General features: G+C 43.7%; 1 protein-coding gene across 5 annotated transcripts in view; it reads left to right on the top strand.

The window, feature by feature from the left end:
• The window catches only part of kdm2aa (lysine (K)-specific demethylase 2Aa), a 30,932-nt gene that overhangs the window by 4,959 nt on the left and 2,959 nt on the right, over window positions 1–23,014 (top strand). For 2 of the 5 annotated variants that reach the window (XM_038733327.1, XM_038733319.1), the window contains exons 2-24: window positions 375–513; window positions 5,130–5,208; window positions 5,323–5,369; window positions 7,337–7,515; window positions 7,688–7,794; window positions 7,939–8,032; window positions 8,153–8,306; window positions 8,384–8,499; window positions 8,578–8,704; window positions 8,809–9,050; window positions 9,158–9,235; window positions 10,394–10,518; window positions 11,235–11,358; window positions 11,440–11,568; window positions 13,358–13,441; window positions 13,696–13,950; window positions 15,475–15,510; window positions 15,908–16,013; window positions 16,133–16,747; window positions 16,823–16,988; window positions 18,085–18,330; window positions 18,417–18,580; window positions 21,358–21,505. In XM_038733327.1, coding sequence (XP_038589255.1) covers window positions 375–513; window positions 5,130–5,208; window positions 5,323–5,369; window positions 7,337–7,515; window positions 7,688–7,794; window positions 7,939–8,032; window positions 8,153–8,306; window positions 8,384–8,499; window positions 8,578–8,704; window positions 8,809–9,050; window positions 9,158–9,235; window positions 10,394–10,518; window positions 11,235–11,358; window positions 11,440–11,568; window positions 13,358–13,441; window positions 13,696–13,950; window positions 15,475–15,510; window positions 15,908–16,013; window positions 16,133–16,747; window positions 16,823–16,988; window positions 18,085–18,330; window positions 18,417–18,580; window positions 21,358–21,505 — 3,560 coding nt within the window. Of the gene's footprint in view, window positions 1–374; window positions 514–5,129; window positions 5,209–5,322; window positions 5,370–7,336; window positions 7,516–7,687; window positions 7,795–7,938; window positions 8,033–8,152; window positions 8,307–8,383; window positions 8,500–8,577; window positions 8,705–8,808; window positions 9,051–9,157; window positions 9,236–10,393; window positions 10,519–11,234; window positions 11,359–11,439; window positions 11,569–13,357; window positions 13,442–13,695; window positions 13,951–15,474; window positions 15,511–15,907; window positions 16,014–16,132; window positions 16,748–16,822; window positions 16,989–18,084; window positions 18,331–18,416; window positions 18,581–21,357; window positions 21,513–23,014 lie in introns of all 5 variants that reach the window. The other 3 variants (XM_038733353.1, XM_038733343.1, XM_038733334.1) reach the window with 3 other exon arrangements.

Here is a 23,014-nt window from a genome sequence, read left to right as displayed (position 1 = left end):
ATACAGGCTATTTGTGTAAAGGAAGAAGCATACTCTATGATCTGTGTGTTCCATCAGTCTTTGTGTTCTGCTTTTGTCTCCTTTGAGGCTCTTTGCAACTTTTGCACAGTCCTATAGTATATAATATACAGTGAATATTTTGAAATGAATGCTGGCTAAATGTTTTGAGGTACACCTGGTAAGGAAGAATGTCCAGTTTGGTGCAAAATCCACCTTCACCCTCTTCATTGTAAAGACTGGTGTTGGGAATACGGATCGGTTTAAGGAACAGATTTGTTGCCGGTCCTGGCTTTGTTGTCTCTTGACCATTTGTCACCTGTTTTTACAATGCTGCTTATATTATCACCCATCCACCCTTCCTTCCGTCTCCCTAGCGGGCCGGTACCCGTCGACGTTATCACGATGACGGCATCTCTGATGAGGAGATTGATGGAAGAAGGACGTTTGATCTGGACGAGAAAGTCAACGGTCAGAGGTTCGGCTCTGAACGGGTCGTTCGGATGGAGGGAAGAGGTAAGCGAGCACAGTCTGTAAGCTTTACATTGCTTGTATGTGGAAACCTGAGGGGTATACTACGAAGTGAGATGAATGTGTTAGCGAGGTGTTTTGAGCCTAAAGCCAGACAAAATGTATTTATGAATATAGAACTCCAACACAGCATGTCTCAGCAGTTATGAGCCCGCGATGCACCTTAGAATAGCTTACATTTTGTGTGTTGTCCCATAGTTTATGTGAGCTTTAGATGTTTTGGTGGTAGTCGTAGTAGTCATGGTCAGGGGGCTTTGGGGTCCCCCCACAAGAAAAGTTTATTAGTTTTCCAATGAAAAATATGTAATTTCACATCATATTGGGCCATTATTTTCACCATACCTCTGAACAAATATTTTGAAAAGCTTGAGCAGATAATAAACCAACACCCAAAGATCAGTCTACTGGAGAAACAACAACCTTTAGATTTGGGGAAAGTAGTTTGGTTGGTTCTGTTGCTCTCACACAGTGACACAGACATTAATGGCACAGCATGTTTTGGGCATCACCCCCTAAAACCCTGTTAATTTGACTTCAATCATTATAGATACGACTGTTCACGTTTGCATTTTACAGCTTCAGACATTTATCTGTAGTATAAAAAATAGTTGTTTTCTCATGTTGTCCATCTTCTGAGGTGCATTTTATTTGCACATTAAAATCCCAAAAGAAACATCTCCTCATTAGCTTAAAAGGACTAGTTTGCAACACTAATTAGCCTTCCTAACGGCTGCGGCTCAGGAGGTAGAGCAGGTTGGCTGTTAATCGAAAGGTGGGCGGTTCAATCCCTGGCTCCCCCTGGTTGCGTCGCAACATTAGTAGTAGGCAGTAATAAAATACAGCTACCCATTTATATAAATTGAGCTAATGTTAGCTAAAGTTTAAAAAAAAAAAGCCATGTCAATAGTAATTATATTTTATTAAGAAGTGACTGTTCCTCTCAAACGTTTTGTAACACTTTGGTGTACTTAATAATTGGGGAGGGGTCTGGGGATAACTGTGGATAGAAAGTAAATAGTTGCGATCAGGCAAAGATCTCTCCACAAATCCGTCAGCGGCTGGATAAAGTACAGCTCACAGTCCCAAACAGAGAAAGTCAGGGCTTCAGTTTTTAACGTAAATTTTTTTTTTTTTATTGAAACTGTCCATGTCACATTACCTCTTGGGCACAGACTCGATAAAATTCACAACACGAGGTGGGTCCACTTCATTAATTAATCTCACGGCACTCGCTGGCAGTGAGAGCCGAAATTAAGTGTTTTGTTTGTTTTGTTTTTTCGTCTTGAGTGTTGGGAGATTCAAATAATCAATGATGTTATGCTGCTGTACCTCGTGCATAAATGTGCACAGCGTCTTTCTTAATGGGGAGACGATTCCATCATCCACCCGGTCCCACCCCTACTATTAATCAGATGGTTAATTTTTATGACAAAGACCCACTCAATCCACAGATACGACTCTGCACATCGCTAGAACTCACTTATGCAGCACATCTTACTGAAAATCAGAGTAATGCGCCAATTAAACAGCAGTGAAAGTAACTCAAAGTAACGCAAAAGTAGTGTTAAGTATCACAATATTATAATGTATTACATTTTGGAAGTAACTGCTCGCTGGTGTCGCATCAGGTGCTGGATGCTTAGTTGCTTTCAGGGGAAGTCCGAGAGCTGAATATCCCCTTGTGAATGTGTAAACATGGCGATAGAAAGGTGTTCATGGTGTATTCCTCAGAGAAATTAAAGCTTTTAAGAGAGAGACATTTTCCACGGTAATCTCAAGAAAGAAAGCTCCATTTTCCAGATTTTACACAGTAAACGCCAAGTTGGTGAAATTTTACAGATGATTGGCAACTCTGACTTACCGTTCTAAGGAAGGCAGCAGGAGCTGCGTGCCACAAGAAGCTGACAGAAACAATGAAAGAGAAGAGTAGTTATGATTCAACACCCTGTTCTCCAGTCGCAGTGGCATAAACTGGCAGGTTTCATTCTAACATTCCAACGGCCTGCCCACGGGCCGTCAGGTCCTGGCGGCAGCTTTCGGTATGTGCACCCAGCTGCTATGTTAACTTCATACTCATATGATACACCATTTGAAAGCTAAAATCCTTGTGATTCGACTAATGCAAACAATTTCAAGATGCAATCACCACAGTGGGTACAATCAGCGCTTCTGTCAGACCAACCAGTACAAGCAAAACTCACCTATGAAGCCTCATAGTAATCCACCGATAGATTATATTCCAACAAAACTGGTCTTGTTACGTTGTCAAAGGTCCAGATGATAAGTCCAAAACACATTATTCCATCAATAAATCCCCAGGGACTGCTGCCGCGTCGTTTCATATTTGCCGGCAGACGTGGCTCGTATGTCATTATAACCGTAATAACTCCGGTTTGAATGTAAACAACTACGATAGCTTGTATTCAAATTAGCCACTGAACTCTAACCGTTCGAGTGACACCAAATCCGACCCAATAGGAGCTCACATGTCCCTTTCACAGCCTTCAATAGCCAACGAGAGCCTGCACTGTAAGGATTTCGTTATTGTTAAGTTATTTCGTAGGTAGGCCGAGCCAATTGCAAGTAATTGTGCCGATGACTGGCACTTTGTGTAGCCAATAAAATTCTGACAATAACGATATCCAGCTTTAAGTAGGAAGTTCTTGATCTATCACCAAAAAAACACGTCTGTGTCGAGCTACCGGCTACGGAGTGATGCAGCCACCTGCCGCCAAGGGGCGGTGCTGTTTTAGGAAAAATAGACATACACTCAGAAAAACCTGTGTGAAAAATATAATTTTCATGGTATTGGTATGACATTTAAACTTGGGCTAGGTAAGGCTTTATGCCGTGGTCCTACAGTGTTTTCCAGCTGTAGTTGTCTGCATGCATTTGTTAGCAAGCATTTTCAAGCGGAAATGAAAAAGAAATTAGTTTTAATGTGTTTAAACTTATATTAATCAATTCAATCACTGTCATTCAATCATTCTGACTTTTAGGTTAGACTCTCCAGAGTGTTATCCTTCAGAGAAGTCCAAAACCATGCATATACTCCAAATGATTCAAGAACTACATTCAATTTATTTTGGATATGCCTTGAATAGCTGTTTTGCATGAATTTTACAGGAATGTTAAGAGGTTAATGTTGCAGACCATTGTTTTGCAAGTAGGCTAGTTGAAAGTTTAAACTCGTATTGTTGTAAATCTTTGGTGTAAATTCGCCTTCAAACTTTCACCTCAACAAACATCCCCCAAAAGTAGCTTAGTGTAGTAGCTTACAAAATATTGTTTCCAGTGCCCCCCATCATCTTCTGAACGCCCCCTGGAGGGCGGTACCGCCCCCTTTGAGAACACTAATGTCTATGTGTGAAACACATGCCTTTATAAGACGACCACTCCACTTTGCACATGTGCAGTCAGTGTTTCCCACAGAATGAAAGCGTAACAGCGTGCAGTCGATAGTGCAGGCATGCAAACTCCTCACCTTTCGGCAAATTTCTGCGTTTTGAGACCAAAAAGGGTCTCTTATGGGATTTGTGCAGGGGGGGGGGGGTCGGTCGGTCGAGTCCACTCTAGCATGAGCTTTGCAAATTTACAGCTGCATTTGCCTAATCATTCCCAATGGCTAAACCTGACAGCCAATCAGAGGCAGAGTATGCAGAGTCTGACAACTGAACATGTTGAAAGACTGCCGACCTGCTGGACAGCAAGCCTGATGTAAGCCATAAGTATGCTAGCATTATTAACTGTCCTGTCAGACACAGTAATGTTGCTGATTGCTGAGGCCCACCAGACCTCCCCAACTCATATTTCAACAATAATTATTTTCTATAAAGTAGTGTTAAAATATTGTCACATCTCATTCTCGTGTATCCTCTCCTCTCGTGAGCTCAGTGTATCGTCATACCCCTAATCTGAATTATGTCCCCACCGCTTTTCAACACAAAGTGACGCCTTTGCTCTTTGGTATCTTTCTCTTGTTGCAGTACACAATTGCAAGTTATGCAAGCTTAAACAGACCCCTCTGACACCGTTTCTGTGTGTTTCTCGGATTGCGTATCCTTCTCACTTTTACCCCTGACCAGTTTGCATGCCTGATATTGACTAGATGCTGTGTACAGTTCTTATAGCTGTGACCCCGGGTTTGATTCCAGTCTGGGGCCCTTTGCAGCATGTCCTCCCCTTTCTCTCCCTAATTTCCTACTTCTCTCTCTTCTATCCAATAAAGGCTAAAATCCCTAAATAAATAATGAATACCTCTCAGGTTTCCTGCATTAAATCATTTTTTGTCCTCACCAATGTTTTTAAGCGTGTGAGTTTACACAGTGAATCCTGTGATCCACTGTGAGTAGAATAAGAGTAGGGCTGGGCGATATGGTCAAAAATGTTATCACGAGAAAAAATTTAATGATTCAATATCAGTAATTATCAGGATAAATGTCAAATGTTTTTTTTAAGTTTAAAGGCTGATTTTTGCTCCTGAGTGAAAGTTAATAGTTTCACTAGTAAATGATAGAAAACCAAAAATAAAACGGGTGAAAAAACTTTGGAACCTTTCTCGTTCACATGTTGTTCATGACTGTGTTTTTGGTATTCCTTAGAATTTACGTTTGAGTTCATCCAGAGAGGCGGCCTCAGGGACCCAATCATCTTTGAGAAGCCTGATGGACTGGGAATGAAGTAGGCATCCTCTTTATTTGTCCCTCTTTCTTCTACATTGGAGGAAAACACTGACATGATTTGATATGTACATGAGACTTGTAATATGCTGAGTAACGTCTTGTTGTTCTGTAGGATGCCCGATGCTAACTTCACTGTCAATGACGTCAAGATGTTTGTCGGTAAGACTTAAGACATTAAGTTTCGTTTCATTTGATGCTACTACAAGTGTCCGGGTTAGCTAACAGCTAATGTTAGCTTGCCAATTAGCCAAGTTACAAACAAGCAGAATGAAAGCTAGTCTTAATAACTGTTCAGCTTAGTTCGATACATAGCTTAAAATTTGGCACATTGTTGTAAACTCTGCCAGAGGAGGAGTTCCTAAATGCCAGTCAGTATTGCGATGTGGTCATATTTAAAATGTTCAGTTCTAATCCTGTAATGAATTTAACAACAACCAGGCAGCCAGTATACACACTTCATTGTGTGTTTATTTATTGCAAGTTATATCGTCATCTCGATAGATAACAATGTTAATGTGTACATCAGATTTTCCTCATATCGTGCAGGCCTACCTCACGCCATTGTTAGCATCATTTCATTTTGATCACTTGGTTGTTTGCTGGTAATGGCTGAATGTTTAAAGCAATTAAATGGCTTAGCTTAATGTTACTAAAGGCCAAGTTAAGGAGGAAGTGAAATTCCATTTATGTTCCAGATTATTTTCTTGTTTGGGGGGTAACACAACATGAAAGAACATCAGTTAAGGGAAAAATGCAGTTCCTTAGACTGTCTACGAGTTGGAACACTGCCAAATCCGGCTGCCATGGGGTATTGCCTTACCAAATACAAATACAAATACACTACTTTTCAAAATGCATTCTTGGATAAAACATATAGATAAAACAGACAAAAAGGAAACCGTGTAACTACGTAGCAGGACAACTGACAACTGAATAAATAAGAAAAAATCTGAATCAACAAAATCAGACGGGCAAAACGCTCTTATTCTGAAATGCTCCGTGTGGATATGTAACGTTAGCTTGCAGAGAGCGGAACGGGCTCACAGAGAGCTGTTCTCCGTAGTTGAAACACACATGTGAAACATGTTAACAGTGTGTAGGCTAAACGCTCCACTGCTGAAACACTTCAGTGTGAGTTGATGCCGGACAAAAGGGTTGCGCCATTATCACGTTTTCCTCTAGTTTTGTTTGTTGTTGTAAAATGTACACACCCTGTGCCCGCTCTGATTGGTGAGTAGGACCGTAACTGGAGGTGCATGACGCTTGTTATTGGCGAGCAGGTCTGTCAAACTAGGATGACAACGGAATGAATCTGTAACTGCATGAGTGTTTAAAACGGGCCAGATGCGCTGGATAATTAACCTACATTTTAATCGCTGTGGTCATGTTTGGCTAAATTTCTCGACCCGCCTGAATTATGGGCAAAGTTTGAGTTTACTTTGCAGAGGAAAAAGGAAAAACAATTGTGATAACAATAATGATCCCCATCCCTACCGTTTTTCCAGTTTAGGGAAAGGTTTGATACAGCATTCAATTCTCACTTTCAATTTCAATATGGAGAAGAAAGGAGGTGAAATGTTATTAATATTTTTAAGTGTTGTGGGGTTACCTTAAATGTTTCAACTGCCTCAACTACTGTTGGGATATTAGCCACATGTGTTCGTATCCAAACACATCGCATAGAGGGTCCTTACAGATATGTAGCCTTTGTTGGCAATAATAAAGTATTATTGTATTTAGGAATTGAAATGCAGAAATTCAGATTTTTGAATGGGTACCTGGTTCTTGGCATTCTGGATTCTGTTGTAATTTGGGTCCAGTTTTCAGTCCTGGCAGCTTGATGTCCTTCAGTAAGACATTTATGAGAGCAGAGAGACTAATCATTATTATGAATAATGGTGCTTAACAATACAAAATGAATAGTAACAAAGTACTGATTGGACTAAACTGTCCACCTTTTGTAATTTAGGAGCTCAAACAATGTTGTTTTTTTTTGTTTGTTTTTTTTGTTTGTTTTTTTTTAAATGTACTTCCCTTTTTTATTCAAAATGAAGTTTATTTTATGTATTGATGCTGTTCTCAGATCAGTGCTGATGTATGAACTGTGATCTTTAACTCTGTCTCAGGCAGCAGACGCATGATAGATGTGATGGACGTGAGCACTCAGAAGGGAACAGAGATGTCAATGGCCCAGTGGACACGCTACTACGAGACCCCTCCATCTCAAAGAGAGAAACTCTATAATGTCATCAGCCTGGAGTTTAGCCACACCAAGCTGGAGAACTTGGTTAGGAGGCCTGCCACAGTACGTACACACACTTCATGAAGGGCTCATGTTGTGTGTTAGACATTTTCTACATAAAGCTATGCACACAGCTGCCACAGTGAATCTGTTCCTCTGTGCTTACTATGTGGAACTGAAAGGGTTGTGCTGCTTCAGAGAAACCGTAAAGCTTGAAGCTTGTGTGTGTTTGTAGGTAGATCTAATAGACTGGGTGGACAACATGTGGCCTCGCCACCTGAAAGAGAGACAGAGAGACTCAACCAACTCCATCAATGACATGCAGTACCCCAAAGTACAGAAGTAAGTCCCTCATGTTCACGTGCCTCTGAAGTCAAAGCTAAGATATGGCTGGGGCAATTACTTTATTTTGTCGAATTAATTGATCTGAAAATTAATAAACGACATTAGAATGTAAATGTTGATGATGATCGCGTTACTCTGCAGGTACTGTCTGATGAGTGTCGAGGGCTGCTACACAGACTTTCACATTGACTTTGGAGGGACGTCAGTGTGGTACCACATACTGAGAGGAAGCAAGGTGGGGCCTCCTCCTGTCATGGAAACAGTCTGTTACAGCTTCATAGTTTCTGATTCAGGCCTTTAACTAAAACATGCATGCTGTTCTTATATGATGTAGAACTTTTGTTTTTGTATTCAGGTGTTCTGGCTGATCCCTCCCACCCATCAGAATCTGGAGCTGTATGAGAACTGGGTACTGTCTGGTAAACAGGGAGATGTTTTCCTGGGAGACCGAGCATCTGACTGCCAGAGGATTGAACTGAAGCAGGGCTGCACCTTTATCATACCCTCAGGTATAAATTTAGCTCTCACAAATATGCTGAAGGACTTCAGTGACGCAACAAATAGAATATGAATGTGTTACACTCAGGTTGGATTCATGCGGTCTACACCCCTGTGGACTCTATGGTGTTTGGAGGAAACTTCCTGCACAGTTTCAACATCCCTATGCAACTTAACATCTGTAATATAGAAGACAGAACGCGGGTAGGTGCAAACACACTCTGCTATAAGCTGCAAAAGACAGGAAGGATTGCTTTTATGGTCTTTTATCCTCCACCGCAGGTTCCACTGAAGTTTCGTTACCCCTTCTACTATGAGATGTGCTGGTACGTGTTAGAGCGCTATGTCTTCAGCATGACCAAGACCTCCTACCTTACACCAGAATTTCAGAAACACTCGCTGGGCATTGGTATGAACACAGTCAAACAAAGAGGGTAGATGTATGATTTTCATGATGATATTTTTTGTGTAGATGTGTTGGAAATAGAATGTGGAACTAATTCCTTGTGTCAGGTCTGAAGAAGCCATCCAGTTCAGCCAGTGAACAGGTTGAGGAGGAGGAGGAGGATGCTAGTGGCAGTGATAAAGAGGCTCCAGAGCAGCAGTCTGATAAGCCTGCAGTTCAAGTTCATCTGACTTCTCTCGAGCTGGAGGGATTGGGGAACCTGCTAGGGAAACTGGAGGCTCTGCCCTCCAACAAGAAGTGTGTGCCATCAGGGATACACAACGCCCCGGCCCTCATTGCACATATCAAGGTGTGTGTGTGTGTGTGTGTGAGTGTGAGAGAGAGAAATTTTGTTGTTCTTATTAAATGCTGTCCCCTGCTTTCTCTCTTACCTCTCTCGTTTCTGCTGTCCTGCAGGCACTACTGGAGGAACATGCCAATGACGATCCCAAACTGTCCTACACAGGAAAACCCATCGTCAAGTGGCCAAAGAGAGTAAGCAGAGAGAGCATGAGTAGCACAATTGACCCTTCACTAAGCCCACCCTCGCCCGTTACTGTTGCTAAGTCTGACAAACTGTTGGCATTGACACGGTCTATTACTGCACTCCCTGGAGAAATATTGTCAAATTTGTTGGGAAAAGCGATCTCAGAAAGAAGCAGACAGTTTTGCAGTTGCATTATACATTTGAAGGTTGTATTCAGGCTTCATGGATGTGAAAAAAAATTAAAGACTCTGGATCAACTCTGTTCCTGTAAAGCTGGGTAGGAGCTAGCGTTGTCTAACTAACGTTACATTAGGAACAATCCACAGCCGACATTCTTCTGGATTTGTTTTGGAAAGCGAATAAATCGTACTTCTCCTTTCAACTTCTCTGGGTAGCGACTGTAAATATTACAAGTGCCCCAGGAACAGTGTTCATATCTTGGAAAAATACAGCCAAAAAAAGCTAGAAAACGGCCAGCTGTGTATTCGGGGCATGGCTTAGTGAAGGGTCAATTGTCAAATGTTGTTTTTTTTTGGATCAGAAACAAAAGATTTTCTTCTTTCTTTTTGAAGGTAAAAGGAATGAGTGTGCTCATGAGGAACAGGCTGTACTGTATTATCAGCAAATACCCTATGGTAGTGGTTTTCAGTGTGAGACTGGCCTTCCAAGGGGGGTTCAGTGAATGAAGGTGAAACAATATTACATTAGTTATCAAAATGAGATCAAATAGAAAAGTCTGTGATTCAGTTAGAGGGAGAGTTCAAAAATAGAGTAGTTTTGGGGAACTGGTTTTGCCACTTACAGTCAGAAACTAATAAATGCCTTAGGACAGACCTTTTATGTATTGGGTATAGTGTGAAGTTCTATCAAGCCGTATTTTGGGTTATCGTGGCTAAAAACGTCATTATAACCCCATAGGCATCCAGGAATTGAGCAAAACAAAGCAAGTAAACTAAGGGCGAGTGAGAGGGCACCTTTTCCCAAGCGTTGTTTGAGGGGAGATGGTCTTACACTTTGAAAACCCCTGCCATATGGAAAATACATGTTCTGTCATTTATCAGATACACTACTTATTTGGAGCCAATGTTGGAAACAAATATGTTGTACTTTTGTTGTATTATATTTTTCCTGTTACCTGGGCCATTGTTTCTGCTCCTCTCCACCAGCCGTCGTGGTACCAGCCTCCTCCACCACCACCACCTCCTCGTCCTAAATTGGCCTCCACTCCCATTATCCCACGACCACAGAAACCAGCCTCCTCCATGTCTGTGCTGAGACGGCGCAGGGTCAGGTAACTGTGTGTGTGTGTGTGTGTGAGAGAGAGAGAGAGAGAGATCCATTTTGGAAGATTGACTGTTGTTTTAGTCTCTAACTGGGTGTCAGTTCGGGTTGTGTTAGACCTTAGCTCAGCAAATACCAGTTGTTTGGAACAAACACCAACTTTATACCATTTTAAGCTAAGGCTGGGCGATAAAACAATAATAATAATTATCGCTAAATAACTTTCCTCAATAACAATATAACATGTTCAATAAATAATAAAGATTTAATTCATTTCAATCATGGACGAATCAGCACTTCATTTTTCTATTAAGATATTTGTTTTGTTGAGGAAAAGGGAGTAAAAAAAAAAAAGGTTTTACTAATGCATATCTGTTGAAAAAAGATTTTTATCATAATAGTTTAGAATGTTCTGCCTCAGATTTGTTAAGTTTGGCATCAAGTGTTTGTTCTGACCACAATAAAAAGTTTAAAACCACAATGAACGATCTGGTTTCTTCAACTTTCACTCTGGAGCAAAAGTCAGCCTTTAAACTTCAAAGAAATACGACAGTTAACCTGATAATTATTGATATCGAATGATATGAAATTTATTTATTGTGAACTTTTTTGACCATATTGCCCAGCCCTATTTTAAGCCTTGACTAATTCATGTCATGATGCGGGTGTATGCTTCAGCTGTCTATGGTGATCATCCATTTGCTGTCGTGTCTTCTTTCTATGCAGGTGTAAACGCTGTGAAGCCTGTATGAGACCAGAGTGTGGAGACTGTAACTTCTGCAGAGACATGAAGAAGTTCGGAGGACCAGGGAAGCTCAAGCAGACCTGTGTGCTACGACAGTGTCTCTCTGTAAGTAACTCCTTATTTACAGTGTGTATTGTATGTTGGATATGTTTGTTCTGTAACTCCCCCCCCAACCCCACCCCACAGCCGGGCCTTCCTTTGTCTGCAGTGTGTGAGATCTGCAAGGAGCCCAATCAAGAGGAAACTGGAGACCCCTCCCTCACCCTGATGGAATGTTCCAACTGTGCACAGATAGTCCATCCTGCCTGCCTCACGGTAACTCACTCACTCACTCACTCACTCTCTCACTCGGGATGTGTCTGAAATAAGTCCCCGTTTACTACACAGTGAACTATATTTACGCCTATTTTATTTGCCTCTTGACTTTATTAAAGAGCAATAGTAAATATGCAAAAGCAAAAATTAGACAGTTCTCTTAAAATGGGTTACCTTTTAGAAAAATAATATAGTCTACTCTAAAGTTCTGGATAGGAGGGTCTATAGTTGAACCTTGGATTGAAGAGGAACAATGTGGAGTCCGTCCTGGTCATGGAGCAACAGACCAGCTCTTCACTCTCGCAAGGATCGGGGGGGGGGGTCTTGGGAGTATGCTCATCTAATCTTTCAAGTAGGGGTTGGCCTCTGGCAGGGCTGTGCTTTGTCACTAATCCTGTTTGTGATATTCATGGCCAGAATATTGAAGCGTAGTTGGGGTGCATGGGCGTTGTGGTTCGGTGGGCTGGGGATCTTGTACCTTGGGGTCTTGTTCATGAGTGAGGGGACAATGGAGCGGGAGGTTGGCCGGAGAATCGGAGCAGCGGGGGCGGTATTGCATTCACTGTACCCCACTGTTGTGTTGAAAAGGGCCTAAAGGCAAAGCTCTCCATCTGATGGTGACTTTTTGTTCCTACCCTCACCTATGGCCATGAAGGCTGGGTCATGACCGAAAGAAAGAGATTATGGGTACAAGCAGCTGAAATGGCTTTTCTCAAGAGGGTGGCTGGCGTCTCCCTTAGAGATGGGGTGAGAAGCCAAGTCATCTGTGAGCCGCTGCTCCTTTGCGTTGAACGTAGCCAGTTGAGGAGGTTCGGGCTTCTGCTAAGGATGCCCACGGGGTGCCCAACACCAGGCCCAAAATGGCAGCCGTTCTCTATGCAAAACTACAAAAATGGCGGCATGCCGGACACTTGGCGAGTGAGTGTATGCAATGATTAGTTCTAGGAAAGCAGGGAAAACAGTGAGATCCTACCAGATAACGTCTGTGGGTTTAATTATCATGGTGAATTAAAACGTATCTACATCCTGCCACATAGCATACATAGTGAGTTATCCTCAATGGGCGGATGCTAGCTTTGCTTTGGGCAGAGCCTAGCAATTGTGTACACACGTGAAAATAAAACACAGCAGTATCACAAGCAGAAATTCAGGCTGTGTAATAGTGTCGAGACGAGACCCGCTAGTGCCCGGAGCGTTCACTAGCACAGGCTCGGCCTGTGAAAGTGATCGCTAAATATCCTTTATCAGACGGCTGAAATCTCTTAAAATCCCTGGGGCGTTACCAGGGCGACCTGCAGGATTACAAGCGAAACTAACTCTTACTCTGGCTTTGGAGATTCAACAGGCTGAGGACAGGCCATTAGGCTGCCAGGAGGCCCAGCCTTTGTTCTGCTAGACTGTCCTGGTCCCAACAGGGACTTCCGCGTTCGCATCAGTCCGCTGACCGGAAGCTTCCCACTTGACACACAGAGCGTGAGCACGTTGTTAAACTTATCTGTGCGAAAGACAGTGTGCTGTGTATATAGTACTGTGGATTAAACAAAGTTTTTAGATTTTTAGTTCCCTAGTAACTCGAGGAATCATTTCAGGCCGATTTCTGAGTGTAACATTTCTCTGTACTGCTCCACACTGGACCGTCCTGCTGTTATTACAGTGCAGTACTAAACAAGTGTATTGCTTAGTGATCATACATGTCATTACATGGATAAAGTAAGGTACAAACAAAGTTTTAGCCTTGTTTATTTGTCCTTTCCTTTTTCCTCTATTTCATCCATCCATTTTCTAACAGGTTCAGGGTGAAGGAGTAGTGAATAAAGACCTGCCCAGCTGTTGGGAATGTCCAAAGTGTGTCCAAGGGATCACTGACCCAGAGGTACATAACTTCTTATGCGCGCACACACACACACACACACACACACACACACACACACACACACACACACACACACACACACACACACAGTGTGTGTTGGGGGTTTCCTGCACTCTATTAACTTGGCGTTCACACACACTTGGTTGCAGTGTGTCAAAGCTAATGGGTATGTGTCTCCTGTCTGTTTTTGTTTTTCATAATTTGTTTACTTATTGTTTTGTTTTGGTTGCTTTATTTTAATTTACCTCCGTCAGTCATCAGGCAGCGATGAATCGTTGGCTGCCGGCCACCAGCAGCACATCCGTCCCCACGGCCCCCTGGTCCTCAGGCTGGGCCCCGGCCCCTCTGCTACCATAGGGGGTCCTGTGGGCTCCCAGCAGGATGGGGAGGTGGTCCGCTGTGGTTTCTTCCCTCCTCCTCCTCTTCTTCCTTCCTGCTCTTCCTCCTCCTCAGCGTCACTTCTATTGGTGGCGGCCCCTCTGCCTTCTCAGCCAATCAGCTCGAGACTGGTGAGAGGTGCCGCCTACTCTGCATACATCACCCGTCTGTCGCGTGCACCCCACCCCTTTTCTCCTTCATCTTTTTCAAGAGGACAGACACAGCTCTTGGTGTAGATGTCACTATGGAAACACTGCTGCTGTAGTGAACACAGGAGTCGTGCCTCTCCTCTCAGCTGGGTTTCAGTTTGGTGCTGCCTCTGGCTACCTTTGGTTTCTGTGCTGCTTTCTCCTGATTTTTCTCATGGCTCGTCTTAGTGTGTAGCCTGGTTGAAACAAGATGAGACATTAACTGTTTGACAAAACCGGCCTTTTCTCCAGATTTGGGGTGCACTCAGATTTGCTGAAAAAACTGACAGAGGTCATGTGACTGTGGACACGCTTAATGCTGTAATGCTTTGAGCAGACTGTTGCAGTCAGTTTGTTGGCTTTATATAAGATAAATGTTATCAGTACTATCTGTGGAGACTGATGAATTGTATTTTCATTGTCATTCTGATATGAACATGCCTGAAAGACATCGCTAAAGATTCCCTGAAACACGATGAATAAGAAAGACGCTTTCTGTTGCTTCTCTGCACCCCTCGCTCTTTTCTCTCTTCCTTTTGCGCGTAAAAAGCCAGTACTTCATCAATACATTTGATAAATAAGCATCAACATTTAGAAAGCAATATTTTAATCTGCTGCTGTGTTTCACACAAGCACGGCGCTAGCTCAGCTTAATAGTCAGTTATTACAAACAAGTAAATGAAAACAATATTTACTTTTTGCCAGTCATATCACCTCCGTACTGCCCAGTGTTATGGCAGATTTTCCTTGCATTGTGCAGCCATGTTGTCAGTGCACTACTGAACACAGCAGTCTCAGAAAGGATGTTAGATATGCTGATAGCATTCAGCTTGTTCAGTGGGTTTCTAAGTGACTCTGTGTGGCTGGTGTTGTCATTGTGCTAATCATTCTGATGGCCTGCTGTTCTTAAGGCAAAGTGGAGGAAAGGGCTCCTTGGGTTTAACAGTCCCTACTAAATATTCACATAGGGATATTAGAGGCTTCCTTCCGAAATACAAACAAGCAAAAAGTCCCAAAAATACAACCGTGACCTCAGTAATATTGTACCAAACGCTTGTTTCACACTCATCACTGCCAGACTTGTGTCATCACAGAAATGACAGGAATGTTCACCTCATTCTGTTCTATGTTTACCATGTCAGTTAGCTTCAGAAGTGCTTCAATATGTGGCTGCTTGGAACCATGATTCTGAGGCCAATCGGAATGAGTGTGATGTTGACGGAACATCTAGGTAAAGGTGATATAGTGAGTCCAGCTGGTCCCAGGCATTGGCCATGGCCAGTTGACAGAGGCCTCTCCATTCAGCAGCAGAGAAAAGAGAACACGGATTGATTGAAGCTTTGGAAATGATCAGAATTGGCTACTATTGAACATCAGCACAACATAATGGCAGCTTCTGTCCACAAAATGTTGTCAGCCTTCAGGTGTTTTATTAATGCTGTAATGACAAGTCTGCTCTTCCTCCAGCAGTGTAAAGGAGACCGAGGGGAAGGCCTTGCAGTGGTGAGTGCTCTCTCTAACCTTCATCTAGGGCTGGACAATAAAACAATAACTAATTATCGTGAGATAATTTTTTTTCAATAACAATATAACAAATGTTTAATAAACATTCAATAAATGTTAGATTTTTTTTTACCATAAAGAAGAGTTTAAACTAGAATCAACCATCAGGTTTCTTCGGCTTTCACTCAGGAGCAAAAATCAGCCCTTAAACTCGAAAGATTTGATACTTAGCGTGATTTTCATCAGTATCGAAAGATATGAATCTTTTTATTGTGAGAACATTTTTGCTCATATCGTCCAGCCCTACCTTTTTATTTCTGTATTTTTCATGCGGTGCCTCCACTCATATGTTCATTATTATTCTTTCCTCCTTTTCCTTCTTTCCCTTCTTGTCCAGAAGCGGAAATCTTCCTCTCTGCTCGACGCTCGTATGGCTAAGATCTACCGACGACAGAGACACAGCCGCGATGGAGACGACTCCGCCAGTGATGACGATGATGAAGGTTCGTCCGTGTTAAAGATCCACTTTTTCACTTCCTGATTCATCACAAAAACATTCAAGGAATGTTTCTCAATAAAGAAAAAACTTTATTCTAAGCTGATCGTCTGCCTGTCCATGCAGCCTCTCAGAGGAGAAAGATGGCACTCCATGCCCGAGGAGGGAGCCGCTCTTCCAGGAGGGGGTTTGGTGCCAACGCGAGAGGCCTGCCGAGAGGAGGTTCCGCCCACAGAGGAAACAGAGGAGGGCTTGTGACTCCCGGCTCTTCCTCCGTCCTCAAGCTAAAGCGAGGGATGGGCATGAGGGAGGCCGCACGGAGGGGACGGGGGGTGAGGCTGCGGGGGGGCTCCAGAATGCAGCGAAGAGGCGACGAATCCGAGGAGTCGGACGACGACGACGACGACGAGGAGGAAGAGGAGGAGGAGGAGGAGGAGGAGGAGGACAGTGAAGACGGAGACAAAGAAAGACATCATCGACGTAGAAGGAGGCGTAGGACTGATGATGATGACGACGACGACGATGATGAAGATGAGGACAGTGAGGGTCAGGAGTTTGACCCTGAAGAGGAGGAAATGGACACGCTGGAAGAGGAGGAGGAGGAAGAGGAAGATGAAGGGCGCTGGGATTCAGACCCAGAACCCCCGGTCCTCCTGGTGTCTGATCTGAATGATGACCTGCTGAGCGGCTCCTACCTGACCGTCACTCTACAGCGCCCCCACAAGACCAAGAGGCACCCAGGTAGATGCTCTACAGTGCAGTCAGCTTCCCTCTGAGTCTGTATTCATGTTCCGTAACGCCACTGTCTCTGCTCAGGTTCCATCGTTCCAAAGCTGGAAGCAGCCATGGCTCCGAGGACCACTGCAGGGGGTTCTGGTGGTCCGCAGGGCTTCATCCACAGAAAGACAGCTCTGTCCAAACCTTCACGACTCAGGAGCGCCGAGGCCACGGCTGACAGTGCAGCCCCAAGAGGACCTGGCAGGTCAGTGCAATCAGGGTATATTTGATATTCTAAAAAGAAGGCCTTAAAAATGTTAAATTTCATTTACGAAGGTCTTCAATTTTTTCATAGCATTAAATAAATGCTGTAACGTCATAAATAAACACTTTTTGTGTGTGTGACTTTAAAATGTACTCCGTTTGGTGCAACTTGGATGTTATACGGCAGTACAGGTAACGTTACTGTTTACGTCAGTGTTTAGCTTTACGCTCTTGACTGTGGAGGGTTCGCGGTGCACGAGCTCTAGCGTGAATCAGTCAGTTGTTAGGAAACAAAACGTCTGTGACGTGCTACTAACAAGCTAACCTCAGAATGGCAAAGTGTCTGAAGTTCAGAAGGCCAGAGATGCAAACAAGTTGGCGGACGAGTCTGAGGGCAGTGGCGCTGAGGTTAGCACAACTAGTGGATTGGTGTGAGAGTCAGTCACACTGCCGAGCGCTAATGAAACAGCGGAGCTGGAAGACCCGCCTGCAGGTTCCTGCTCAGTGAATGGTACAACAGCAACAGAGAGACAGGTGTGTATCAGACCAGGACCGTGGCGGTTTGTCAGCGTAGGCCAACGTTATGTGAATGGAAACATCCGAAATGCTGACCCACATTAAACCTACATCACCCACATGCGCTGATCACTAGGACGAGGAAACAACAAACTGGAGCCCAACTCCCTATCCGTGCTTTAAAGCTAATACTATCAAGCAGCCTTTAGATGCAAAAAAAGAACAGGATGAATAATCACTGAAGCAATTGGCATTTACAGTGGCTTATATTACATTACCTTATCTAGCCGAGGTGTAACTACTTGTAACAACTCATACTGCACAATTATTTAGTATTTTTGTTTTTTTGAGTACAAACACCCCAAAAAGCTATTGTGTATTGAATATGAATGTGAGTATTCTAACAAAATGAATTAAAAAATGCACCGTGTGTCCACGACTTGGAACGAGTGAAGTTTACGCACATGCCTTTTATAAGACCACGTTCCGTAACTGCTGCTGCAGAGGAACCTCATCCCCTCGCTGTTCTTCTGTGAATGTGACGCCGTTAACCCAAACATTTTATATCTTTGATCTTGTAGGCCACGTCTGCAGGGTAACCATGGCGACAGAGGCACTAGAGATCGCTCTGCATCTTCTTCAGAGGAAGAGGAAGCTGCTGCTGCACCCTCCTCCCTGTCCCCTCCGTCTCTGTTGTCTCTGCCGTCCTTTAAAGACGTGGGCAACGAGAGAGGAGGGGAGAAGGAGGTGTGGGTGTCTGTGTTCAGATACTTGAACAGAGCCGAACTTCTGGCCTGCATGAGCGTCTGTAAGGCCTGGTACAAGTGGTACGTCACACTGCTCTTCTACCAACACAGAGAAGCAGAGTCACACAGCTTGTGAGTAAAGAGCTGTGCCTCTATGTCCTGTACAGGAGCTGTGACAAGCGTCTGTGGAGCCACGTGGATGTGAGTCGCTGCAGCCCGCTCACAAACCAGGCCCTGGCAGGCATCATCAAACGCCAGCCCACCTCTCTGGACCTGTCCTGGACCCCCCTGGCCAAGAGACAGCTCAACTGTCTGCTCACCAGGCTCCCAGGTACTAACACACTCACAAGGGGCAGGCGAGTATTAGAGATGTATCACATCCCCTGTTTGGCCAGTATGAGCTGTTGCCATCAGACAGACTGTATAGGGTGCCATCCGTTCGAACCAGCCGGGCCTGCAGCTCATTTGTGCCTTCTTAACAAACAATGAAATAATAAAACGGTGCTGACTCTCTGGGTGTCGGGGAGCTGCACCTTTTTAGTATAATCTGTACTTTGATTCAGTACCTTGGAAAATATCAGTTTTTGATACCAGGGGGAAAACTGACACAACATGGATTAAAGGACTGAAGGTACTTTCTAAATTATCTTCTCAACTATCTTAGTCAGTAAAGTTAATAGTACTGTGTTTTAAGCAGAACAGCATCAGGTCTGGCTCCACTATTCTGTACCATCTTGCATGTGGGCTTGCTTATTGCATTTGCCAGCATCCAATCACAAGTGCTGAGTACTAGCTAATCACAGCACAGTAGGGTGCGACTTGTCAAAACTGGCAGGAAAAAATGAATGCGATTCAACCGGAGCGATCGAGACAAGTCGTTGCACACTGAGTGACAGGAGGCGGGGCTATGTGCAGCAGCGTGTGTGTCAGCTTGCTGTCAGGACACTGTGGAGAATGAGTATTAAAACCAAATTGATACAGTGAGGAAAATAAGTATTTGAACACCCTGCTATTTTGCAAGTTCTCCCACTTAGAAATCATGGAGGGGTCTGAAATTGTCATCATAGGTGCATGTCCACTGTGAGAGACATAATGTAAAAAAAAAAAAAAAAAAAATCCAGAAATCACAATATGATTTGTTTATTTATTTGTAGGATACAGCTGCAAATAAGTATTTGAACACCTGAGAAAATCAATGTTAATATTTGGTACAGTAGCCTTTGTTTGCAATTACAGAGGTCAAACGTTTCCTGTAGTTTTTCACCAGGTTTGCACACACTGTAGGAGGGATTTTGGCCCACTCCTCCACACAGATCTTCTCTAGATCAGTCAGGTTTCTGGGCTGTTGCTTAGAAACACGGTGTTTGAGCTCCCTCCAAAGATTCTCTATTGGGTTTAGGTCTGGAGACTGGCTAGGCCACGCCAGAACCTTGATATGCTTCTTACAGAGCCACTCTTTGGTTATCCTGGCTGTGTGCTTCGGGTCATTGTCATGTTGGAAGACCCGGCCTCGACCCATCTTCAATGCTCTAACTGAGGGAAGGAGGTTGTTCCCCAAAATCTCGCAATACATGGCCCCTGTCATCCTCTCCTTAATACAGTGCAGTCGCCCTGTCCCATGTGCAGAAAAACACCCCCAAAGCATGATGCTACCACCCCCATGCTTCACAGTAGGGATGGTGTTCTTGGGATGGTACTCATCATTCTTCTTCCTCCAAACACGGTTAGTGGAATTATGACCAAAAAGTTCCATTTTGGTCTCATCTGACCACATGACTTTCTCCCATGACTCCTCTGGATCATCCAAATGGTCATTGGCAAACTTAAGACGGGCCTTGACATGTGCTGGTTTAAGCAGGGGAACCTTCCGTGCCATGCGTGATTTCAAACCATGACGTCTTAGTGTATTACCAACAGTAACCTTGGAAACGGTGGTCCCAGCTCTTTTCAGGTCATTGACCAGCTCCTCCCGTGTAGTTCTGGGCTGATTTCTCACCTTTCTTAGGATCATTGAGACCCCACGAGGTGAGATCTTGCATGGAGCCCCAGTCCGAGGGAGACTGACAGTCATGTTTAGCTTCTTCCATTTTCTAATGATTGCTCCAACAGTGGAGCTTTTTTCACCAAGCTGCTTGGCAATTTCCCCGTAGCCCTTTCCAGCCTTGTGGAGGTGTACAATTTTGTCTCTAGTGTCTTTGGACAGCTCTTTGGTCTTGGCCATGTTAGTAGTTGGATTCTTACTGATTGTATGGGGTGGACAGGTGTCTTTATGCAGCTAACGACCTCAAACAGGTGCATCTAATTTAGGATAATAAATGGAGTGGAGGTGGACATTTTGAAGGCAGACTAACAGGTCTTTGAGAGTCAGAATTCTAGCTGATAGACAGGTGTTCAAATACTTATTTGCAGCTGTGTCATACAAATAAATAGTTAAAAAATCATACATTGTGATTTCTGGTTTTTCTTTTTTTTTAGATTATGTCTCTCACAGTGGACATGCACCTACGATGACAATTTCAGACCCCTCCATGATTTCTAAGTGGGAGAACTTGCGAAATAGCAGGCTGTTCAAATACTTATTTTCCTCACTGTATACGGAGCATTTACATATCTGATGGTAAATTAAAAAGCATATTTTGGACTGTTGGTGAGATATAATGAGCAATTTGAATGCGTCACCTTGGCCTCTGAGACAAAAGTGAGAATATTTCACTACCGCCCATCACGATTTCTCAAACAGATTTTGCTCAAGGACCTGGGGAGACAACTGCACCAAGGATTTTGTTGCCCTGTCATTGTGGCAGGTTGATGTGTCATGGGGATTCTTCCATTAGAAATGGCAAAGCCAAGTCCTGTCTGTCACCAGAGCAGAGAGTCACCCCTGCCCTTGATGTTTGGTTTTATTATTAATTTATGTATTTATTTTTTTTAAGTTTGCATTGATTGTCACCTCGTTTACATCGGAATGTGTGCTGGATTTTGACAGCAGCATTTTTTGTCTCACTGTATGTATCAGAAAACACACACAGATAGCCCTGTCCTGCAGGTGTCATTACATCCCACCCCCCACCCCCGTCCTTCTCTATGTGTCCTTCTCTATGTGTCCAGGTCTGAGGGAGTTGAGGGTGGCTGGTCTATCCTGGTCCTGTCTGTCTGCGCTGGTCTCTCCCGTTCTGCCCTACCTGCGGCTGCTGGACCTGCGCTGGTGTGAAGGCCTTAAAGACGCCCAGATTAAAGAGATCATCACCCCCCCCTGGTCAGTAGCATCACAGATGACTTCATGAAGGGTGTGATGACGCCTGTCCAGTACTGCAGTCTTGTGGGGCTGTACCGATGTCATTCTTTTACCGTCCAAGCTTCTGTTCAGTCTGTCTCAAACAGCATCTGGTCACTGACTGCAAACCCAGCAGCTTGGCCTGCCTCTCTCTCTGCTCCTCTTACTTTCTCCATCAGCAGTATGTTTTACAGACTCGCCCAAAAGACACAGAATCTTTTTTGTGGAGTTTTCCACCTGCGATCTGTTATCACTGCAGCAGGAGAGCCGCATGTCGGCCTATTAATGACGTAGTCAAACAACCAAACCAGCAACTGCACCCAGTGTGTTCACGGCTGCTTTACCTGGTCTGTGCTTGTATCCACCGTGTCTGCGACTTGTAACGTCAGGGCTTCAGACTGCAACCAAATTAATCATTAACCGTTAATAAGTAGGTGTTAAGAACTTCCACACAGCTGGCCGTGTGTGTGTGTGTGTGTCTCTCAGGCCCTGTCCACACTGCTGCGTTTTTGTTTTAAAACAGAGACCTTCTGCCACGTTTGCACCTCCTGTCCAGACTAAAACGGAGAAGTTTAAAAATGCTCCTGACCCCGTGTTTTTGTTTTAAACAACAGACTTTTTTACAGAAGGGGAGCACTCCACCTGTGTACTCGCTTAGATCCGCCGAGTCTCTCTGCGCCGCGCTTGTGAACAGACCGCTCTGTGGGTGGTAACCCTGGCAACGGCTGCTGAATCTTTGCCGCTGCCGTATTTACTTTATAGGCTTTAGAAAACATTAAAATATATCTTCTAAAAATGATGAAAGATAGATGTGTTTATTTTATGGACACCAGTGAGTGAACATAATTCATTGTTTTTGTAGGCTATAGGAGTGCTTTTTGGTAGGTCTATTGTAGGCTGTGTTCAGCGTGTGTGTGTGTATGTGTCCACAGTTTCAACATGACACCTTAATGAAGCACAACAGCAGCTTCAAACATGAAATTTGTCGCTACAGAAATGAAACAGCATCACTACTTCCAGTATTTTCATTTGTTTAAGCACCATTCAATTAAAATGTGACCGAACTAAAATGGAACAGCACATTGTAGTTTCTCTATTAATTACGAAAGCATTTATCAGTAATACAGTTCAAATGGGGAAAATGTGAACAACTGCGTTGCAGGTCGATTTAAGGCGTGCAGCCCTAAATTTTCTGCCTGTGTTCCTAAAATTGTCAGTTAGGGGCCACAGTGCTCCTGGTTAAAAAGTTAGTCTGGAGCCCTGAAAGTTTTTTACTGAGTGAAGTCTGTGGGTGAAACACATGCCTTTTTATAAAACAATCACTACTACTGCTAATTTATTTTCACTCTAATTCAGTCCATAAGTAACACATAGTCAGAGTGTATGACTCTTTTGGTCACACTTTCTGTAATAAACCTCTAAAAGCAAAAATGAGGGGTGACCCTGGGACAAAGTCATGTTAAAAGGTGTAAAGGGTCTAATTTGTGTCAC

The sequence above is a fragment of the Micropterus salmoides genome, unplaced genomic scaffold (assembly GCF_014851395.1).
Source record: "Micropterus salmoides isolate LMB-PRFRI ecotype aquatic unplaced genomic scaffold, ASM1485139v1 Ms_hic_scaffold_1, whole genome shotgun sequence".
Taxonomy (NCBI): Eukaryota; Metazoa; Chordata; class Actinopteri; order Centrarchiformes; family Centrarchidae; genus Micropterus; species Micropterus salmoides.
This window is presented reverse-complemented; position numbering and strand designations above follow the sequence as displayed.